Source organism: Colius striatus, chromosome 1 (genome assembly GCF_028858725.1).
Source record: "Colius striatus isolate bColStr4 chromosome 1, bColStr4.1.hap1, whole genome shotgun sequence".
NCBI classification, from domain to species: Eukaryota; Metazoa; Chordata; class Aves; order Coliiformes; family Coliidae; genus Colius; species Colius striatus.
The window spans coordinates 82,200,427-82,208,943 of record NC_084759.1 but is presented as its reverse complement, the minus strand read 5'-3'; the positions used below and the strand labels follow the sequence as shown (position 1 = coordinate 82,208,943).

The following is an 8,517-nucleotide window of genomic DNA, read 5'->3' as shown; positions in this document are numbered from 1 at the left end:
TCCTTGTCTCTTGTTGTCTTATGCAATTTCTGGAAAATGCTGAAACTTCTAAATGCCAAACTCTTTATTTTTTACAATATGAAGCAGAATCAGCTTCCTTTAATCTCAGAATCCAAGAGAACTACCTAGGTTGGAGCAGGCAGTCCTGAACTCTGTAAGGCCAGACCATTTAAGCTCAGTGTAGGGTGTAAAAGCTTCTACAGTTTTCAGGTATGGAGCCAAATCCAAATGTGCAGCACCAAGAACTTCTTCTCTCCTGAAAACACCTACTGCCTTAGAGTAGTTCTGGTTTCTTAGCACCAAGAGAACCAGTGAGCAGAAAATCAGGCAAATGTTTTCATTTCAGGTTGGTTTTGTTTGCCTGTTTTAATTTACCTGTATTCTGGCAGAACCATTCCAGCAAATTCTAGCTTGCTGACCAAATGCTCCTCAGCTGGAAAATTTCCAAACACAGCAGCTGCATGGCATGCTCTCTTCACAGCAATGAGGACACAGCTTAAATATGGAGCATGAAAAGCACAAACAATTCCCTTTAAACCAATAAACTAATTTAAAATGCCTGCTTAATTTTGCTACTTTTGAAAGGCAGAGCTTCACGAAAATCTGCTCCACTGCTGTCAAAGTTTTCTCCTAAAATACTCACCTCGGGTCTGAGAACAGCCTTCCTGCAGGCCTGGCACACGGGGCCACTCCGGGAAAAACTCAGAGGGAGTCGTCGGGTTCGATTCTGGCAAGTTGGCTCCTCACATATTAACCAACCCTGCAAAAAGGGAGAAAGTAAGCTTTTACCATGAATTAAAATCATAGCTTCTTTTCACCCCATCTAAACAATAAATCACACTCAAGGAAGAAAAAAAAAATCCCAATTTTAATGTCCTCTGTGAAGCTGATACTGTAATACATATAAAAAGGTGAAGGTCCTTGTCTAAGCACAATCAACGATGGAGAAGAGAGACCAAGTTTTCTTGCTTCAAAACTCTGCCCACTGCAGTCAATCTTTCCATTAAATATGCTAAAACCTCTGCTCTTCTTCAGACACTGTTAATGTGCAACAGAATTATTGCATACAACTATATACACCAGACAGTACCAGATTTTAAAGTGTTATTTCCTTGTTTGTGCTTTAGAGGGGGAAAAAAAGAGTTATAACTTTTAGGTATTCTGGCAACAGCCAGAAGACTTCTTTTTCATGATGTTTAGTTTATCATCAACCAGAACTCCCAATACCAGGTTCAACTCTAGATTGAACCAATGTCACACATCATCTCTAAAAATCATTACCAGCAGATACCTAAAGAATAGTGTAAGAGAAAGCACACAGTGAATTTTTTTCCAGATATTCACAGTGTTTGGAAATGACTCAAGGACCTCCTGAATCACTGTCTCTATGTTCAATACTGATGGATGCATTTCTCCTCATCCCAATAAACTTCAAATACTTTTTGAATCTTCTAGCATCTACAGTGTCCTGCAGAACAACTACACAGTATATAAAAAGGTATCTTAGTTTTCTGAAACACATCAAAGAAAATATCTTTTTAATACCTTCCAGTTCTTCTATGAGGAGAGACTAGGAGCAATCATTCTGCATTCACCTTTTCCACATTACTCATGATTTTATAGACCTCCATCATGTCATCTGCAATCAAACACTTTTTTGTACTCTTCTTAGTTGTTCCTTTCATGGAAACAACCCCACCTCTTTGTCCCTTTTCAAATGAGGGTACATGGGGAAAATGAGACAAATGGAGAGCAAGATGAAACCAGTATTGCACACTGTAATGAAGATGCCAGATGAACATGAATTTATACAGAAACAAGATGGTATTTACCATCTGGTTCTCTGCTTTCTTTCCTCAAGCTCTGTTTTCTTGGAGCACTACTGAGCATTTGAGCATTGAACAGTCATTCCCAGAAAAATATTTATTATTGTAATTTTACTCTTCACTAGTGTATTGGGTTTGGGGTGGTGGTGATTTTCCACAGCAGCCCATGTAGTGCTGTGCCTTCTGTTTCTGGCTAAAGATGTGCATTGATAGCCCATCAACATTTTGCCTACTGCTCACAAAGCATCAGGGCTGTCCTTCCATTGTTCATTCCCCCACCTTCACTAGTAGCTGTGGCTGGGCAGGATCTTGGGAAAGGCCATGGCCAGGACAATTGACTCAGGGTGACCAAGGAGATATTCCATACCCTATGACATCAGCTCAGCAATATAAAGTGGGGGAGAGGAGAATGAAAGGGGAGGTGTGATTCACTTTGGTACTCCAAAGCAACTGCTACGTGTACTGAAGCCCTGCTTCTCGGGAGGTGGCCGGACATTGCTGCTAAGGAGAAGTAGAGATTAACAGCTTCATTTGCTTTGCTTCTCACATGTGTGGCTTTGCAATTTCCTTATTAAACTGCTTTTATTTCAACCCATGAGACTCTCATCTTATTTTCTCCTCTCCCTGGCTTGCTGAGGAGAGGGGTGATAAAGTGGTGTGGTGGTCATGTGGCATCCAGCAAGGGTCAAATCACCACAACTAGTAAGTCAATATACTCACTGTATGCAAAATTTAGACTGGGTTTTTAGCATCTGCATCACTGAGCAATGGAAGATTAAATTCTCCACCAAGTAATGTTAAACAAAAAGTCAACTTGGTACCACAAGGCCTTTCTATAAGTCAAGTTTCTATATTCTCTTAAAAACTCAGCACTGTCAAGCTCTGCATTTCAAATTACCAGCTGCTGATGTCCACAAATAGTGATTGTTTGCCTGTTTCCAAAATTTGGTTTTGTTTCTCCAGCACAAATGTTTAATCTAACCATACCTGGATTCCTAGTACTCTGACAGAAATACTACAAGTCAGAGGACAACTCAAAAAGTTGCTTGCTTCCCTTCTGACTTGCTCTTTAACAAGCTGTCCCAACATTATGCTGTGGCAATGACTTCTACCTGAATCGATGGCAGCAACTCATGTTTCCAGTTATCATGTTTCCTACCCCTCCGGCTTCCACAGCTCCACTCAGAATACTATAGTCACTATCACCATCTTGGTGCAAGTTTCAATAATGAAATTTGTACCTTTTCTAGCTTTCATTTCCTTGAGATTCCGATTTTCTAGTCAAGCAAATTTGTTAGTATGACGTGACTTATGTTTTCTTTCCTAATTGGCATAGCTAAAAGTCTGTATTTTGTATCTCAGTAGTCAACACTCTGATTCAATATGACTACGTAGCTCAGTTTAAAATTAGATATTTGAGTTACTTTATCTTGAATACTTTGGAACTTGTGAGGAGAAATACATAAACTTTAGTTTTCTGTTTTCAAAAACCTTGTTAAAATGGGATTTGACTATGCCTATTCTTAAAAGTTCCATTGTTTTCACAGAATCATAGAATGGCAGGGTTGGAAGGGACCCCCAGAGATCATCCAAGTAAAACCCCCCTGCAGAAGCAGATTAACCTAGATCAGGTCGCATAGGAACGTGTCCAGGTGGGTCTTGAAGACCTCCAAGGAAGGAGCCTCCACAATCCCTCTGGGCAGCCAGTTTGGTTTGAGTTTTAAAAAAAAATAAATTGTCAATGTCTTTCCTATCATTTCCTGGAGTATGCAGACTTTTATTTGTCTTTGCATCTTGTTCTCTAAAGGATCAAATAGCCAGAACACTGTGTTCTTTCATGTTTGTCAGCTTTATCCCCTTCTTCAAGTTAAAAATACATTATTCGGTAATATCTTCAAAAGTACTAAAAGTCTGATTCAGTTTGTGTTTGTTTGTTAAGATGAAGCATCAAATAATTTCCAAGTAACTTCATTTATTCCAGATAATAACCTTTTTTCACCATTTCTCTTGCCATGTCATATCCTCAAGACTACCTAACTTTGTGCCAAGTCCATCAAAACAATCCCTGCTGCTCCTACAGAGAGGAACTATTATGATCATGTGGGTAGACCAGAAAAACTTTGTAGGGAACTTTATACAACAGCAAGTTATATAGCACTACCTAAAATATGTGCTCAAGTCTGTAATGCAGAAGCGAAGAGCCCACTAAGATACAGAGTTATAGTTCATTTCACCCAGCACTAGATGTCTAAAGGTCTGACACCCAGTCTAAGCTAGTCACCCTATAATCCATATGTAGCGAATGGAGGAAGAAAAATGCATCTCCAAAAAGCAATTCACTTAACAGATTTAGGAATGAAGTTAACTCTGCTCTAGTGTCTCTTAATAAAGTAAGGCTACACCTAATGTCAGAACAAGTTTTTTGGAAACAGTATCATCAGTTTATCTGATCTCTGTGTTTGAGTATTATTGTTATGTAGATTAACAACATAAACCATTACATATTGGACGCTGGTGAGAAAATGCCAAGAATTTAGAAACTTTCTGTGTATTTAATTTTTATATCTCCTGCGTATCTATTGCCCTAGTAGTTTTCATACCACATTCCTTATAATACACAAATTATTTATGATAAATATTTCACAAATTACATTAGAAAGATGGTTGCTGCTCAACAAAATTAAGCTACTTCATCAGCAATTGCTTCACTGTGCAAACTCCTAATACATGACCTGACCTAACATAAGACACCTGACCAGTCTCTTCTGGAGCCAGCAGACACAAGTGAGTCTTAAGTGAAAAAAAAGTCCTTAGCTTTAGTTTTGCAAATGAACCTCAGCTTTATTTCTAAAAGTGAAGGGTGTTAATCCGTGACCACATATTTTTTTTCTAAGAACTCAACTTTAATAGACATGGAGTAACTTTCAACTGAACAAAAGCTACTCAAGGACCACACTGATATCTTCAGGCACTAACCTAAGTACTGAGAATGTCACAGAGACACTGTGAGCAAAAACACTGTCATTGTCACAGTCTTACATTAAATCAATTCTTCCAGACAAGCTATGCTCTGTATAGAAAGCTGGTTTTGCCTTATTTACTTATTACGTAGCATCTCTGCCTTCCTATGAAATATCTGGTAGCAGTCTGACATAAACAGGGCCTTACAATACAGAGGCAGGTGGGGGCTGGGGGAGTGAGGAGGGTGTCCTCACTCATTCCACATCCCCACTGTTGAACAGCACAATTGTTTCAGCTGTAACTATGAAAATATTCTATGTGCCCAAAGAGAACACTCATGACTAAAAACATATTAAATGACTACAGCTGAACTTTAAAACAAATTATTATACTAGAAAAACAAAGCATAAGAACTGCCAGATAGCAAGGTATTTACTCAAGGAACGTAACTGCAACTGAAAAAAAACGGAAGCAGCATCCCAACTTCAGTTGAGTGTAACACTCAAAAATACAAAACCATGAAAAAATGTAGGATAAAAATAACTGTGTTTTCTGCCACTCATTGGCATTTTTAGCTAACAACTAAGACACAAAGGACTACACCACTGGCAAGGTACTGCTTCTGTTGTCTTACAATGAATACACAGAGGTCCAGGTCCACTCAAACTACCAAATGAATAAGTTTCAAGTTTCTTTATGCAACTGTTTTCGTCTAATGCAGTAACTGTTGAAGAGAGGGACTTTGCTTATAAAAGATACAGATAAAAAAAGACTGGAAAAACCCTGCTTAAAATAAAAACAATAGCTTAGCATAAAAATAAGCATTCAAATTCAACAGCTATTATATTTGTTTTCTTTTACAGTAAGAAATAATGATCAAAACATATAACTTTCACTGAGTGGTACACTTCTCAATAAACAATATTTTAAAAATGGAGATCTAAGTTGTTATCTACAATATAAAGGCCAGAAGGTGTTACTAGATACTAACTAAATGTCCCTTCAATTCACACAGAGGACAATTAATGTCATTTGTATAGACTTCCTACCAGTTATAATTAACATTAAAGAGGTCTTTTCTTCTTTGTCACCTCTCTATTCAGGTCTTATTTGCGTTTGTTTGTACTTACTATCAGTTAATTTCTCTCAACAAATGACAACAATAACTGTTGCTATTATGCATGGAAATTAAACACATAGATAACTGTGTGAAGCGACTTATTTTTTTAAAAAGCAGTATCAGAAACATGTAGCTCTTTATGTCTCTTGTTTTGCTTTGATAATTAAGCCACAGCCCTGATTTGTTTTCAACAAAAAAACTTCCATGGACATGCATGTTGCAATCAAATTCAATACATGCATTATGTTCTGTTTCAATTTGTTCACGTGCATTATTGTTAACCCTTATTTGATCCATGTCTGTTGCCTTCACTGACCAAACAAGCCCAGTCTTTCATTTCCCAGCAGCTATCACCAAGTCTGTAAATGAATCTGCAATAGATCAAACAAAATCATAATAGAAAACCTTCACTTTTCTTCTACTTGGTATCTGCAATATTGTGGGAAATGAAATACAAGCTGATAGGGAAAAAAAAAGGCAACTATCATCTCCAAACATTCTGTCTACAAATGCTTAGTTCATTTTAAAATACAAAAATGCATACAAAAAAAACCCCTTTAAGTAAATGCACAATATAAAAGAAAATCCCTGAAGAGTACTATGTCCACAAACTGTAGCTAATGGGAAGAAATTTGCAAGTCAAAAGTAATTTTCTTTCTTTGTAAGTCTGTTCTTGAGAATTAGCCTCTCACATTCTAGTGATCAACAAGCATTACAAATATTACCCCAAAATACAGAGGCAAGTGGTTTCGGAACAGCCTTTCAAACAGAAGTTGCAAGAGTCAACAACATACATTTATTGAGCTTTATCTTAGTAGTTTTTACAAATTACATTTCATGATGTAGTGTGGTTGCCTGCTACAGTAGAGGACTGGATGTGCTTGTCTACGACACTTCAGTTCTGTTTCTGTTCCTGCTTCAGACAGTCTGGATGCTGAGGGAGTACAATGTTTTAAAAGTTCACATAGAATAAAAAAGTGTGGCAGTAAAAACCAGAAAGTTACAAGCAGTGAAAAAATATTCAGAGGTCACTATCAGTCACTTTGGAGTTGAATTTAAAATGTAACTAGTGCTTGTTTCTCTATAAACTTACTCTCTATTGAAGACAAGCTTAACGCAGATTTTTGAAAATGGAATCTTGGTGTATGATGTCCAATCTCCAGATGGCGGAGATATCTCAAGAACACTGGACTCAAAATCCACAGCTTCTGCACTGCAGAGCTGATATTAAAAATATCACCTTAAAATAACAGAACCTGCCAGAAGTGAAGTGTAGGAACACAACTTTTATGTGCCTTCCCAGTCAACTAGTATAAGCTTGCTGTTCATGTCACTGATCAGCAAACCAGCTTTTGGAAGACTATGAGAGACAACACAACAAAAATGTTCTGATTCAGGCCTCATTGTGACTTACTAATCATGCCACTCTAACTTCAAACTGACCTCTCCTTTCAGACTACTCCTACAAAAGCATATTATTTCCCACAGATTCCAAGGTCAGAAGCGTCAAACACCATTTTCTTGCCAACATTCATTATTATGAATAGTAATGCCTAACAGAGCAAATATGGTCAAAGTGGCTTTAAATCCACTGGAAGGAAGAGATTCTACCAATACTGCATCACTAGGTAAACTATCAAAGCTACTAGCACTTCCATGTAATGTTAAAAGATAGATGATTCTATGAAATACATCACTTGGAATAACTCGTTCTACATTCCAGGTGTGTTCTCCCTGTTCCACTTGTCTGTGTCTTCTGTAAATAGGTCACTGTTTGAGGGATCAGATAGGCAAGTGTTCCTGAGTAGTATAGAGCACCTCAGGAATTAGAAGTTGAGCCAAAATCTCTGTTTGCACATTGTTTGGCAAGTGTTTTGACTATTAGTAATAGCTACATCTTTTGAAAATTAAGTCATAATTTTACACTATAAACACCAAAGGTGATATCAGTATCAACCTAAATATCAGCTACTGCTGTAAACTCAGAAAAGATTTTCTGTATCAGAAACTCAATTACTTTTAATTTCAGTTTCTAATCTGCTTCCCCCCGCCTTCAGATTTAAAGAAATACTCTAGTAATAACACTGACTTGATCCAATGGACTGGCACCATCTTGGTGAGATTTCAGTAGCAATGAAAATCTGAATGATGGTGTGAGAACTAGTGTCATGCACTGGAATTTCAGTAGACAATGCAGACTTGAGAGACACTTGCCACTGCTACAATCAAAAGAAGAAATTCTCTTGGGTCAAGGATGGTATCATAGTGAAATAAGATATCACACGGAAAACTTTATTCACTCAGCAATGTGAAGTCCATCACAACATGAGTTCCTCAGGCAACATTTCCATTGCCCATGTATAAACATCCCTGGTAGAAACCTTGGAAGACCTCTCATAAACCTCACAATTCTACTGCTGTTAGACACAAGAAAGGCTTAGATGCATTCAATTTTTGAGAGGATTTCTCAAGATGGAGGACTTGATGAAACTAGGACTGGCATAATCAGAAACATACTATTTTCACCTGCAGGAAAATTAAGTCTTTGTGGTATCCTGGTGCCTGTCTGATTCAAACTTTCTCTATCTGCCTTCAGAGAGCTGCTTCATC

General features: G+C 37.6%; 1 protein-coding gene across 1 annotated transcript in view; it reads right to left on the bottom strand.

Moving 5' to 3' along the window:
- POLA1 (DNA polymerase alpha 1, catalytic subunit) overlaps positions 1-8,517 on the bottom strand; it is a 205,458-nt gene that overhangs the window by 69,942 nt on the left and 126,999 nt on the right. Inside the window, exon 35 of the mRNA XM_061988595.1 lies at positions 644-760. Within this exon, the coding sequence (XP_061844579.1) occupies positions 644-760 (117 nt within the window). The remainder of the gene's footprint in view (positions 1-643; positions 761-8,517) is intronic.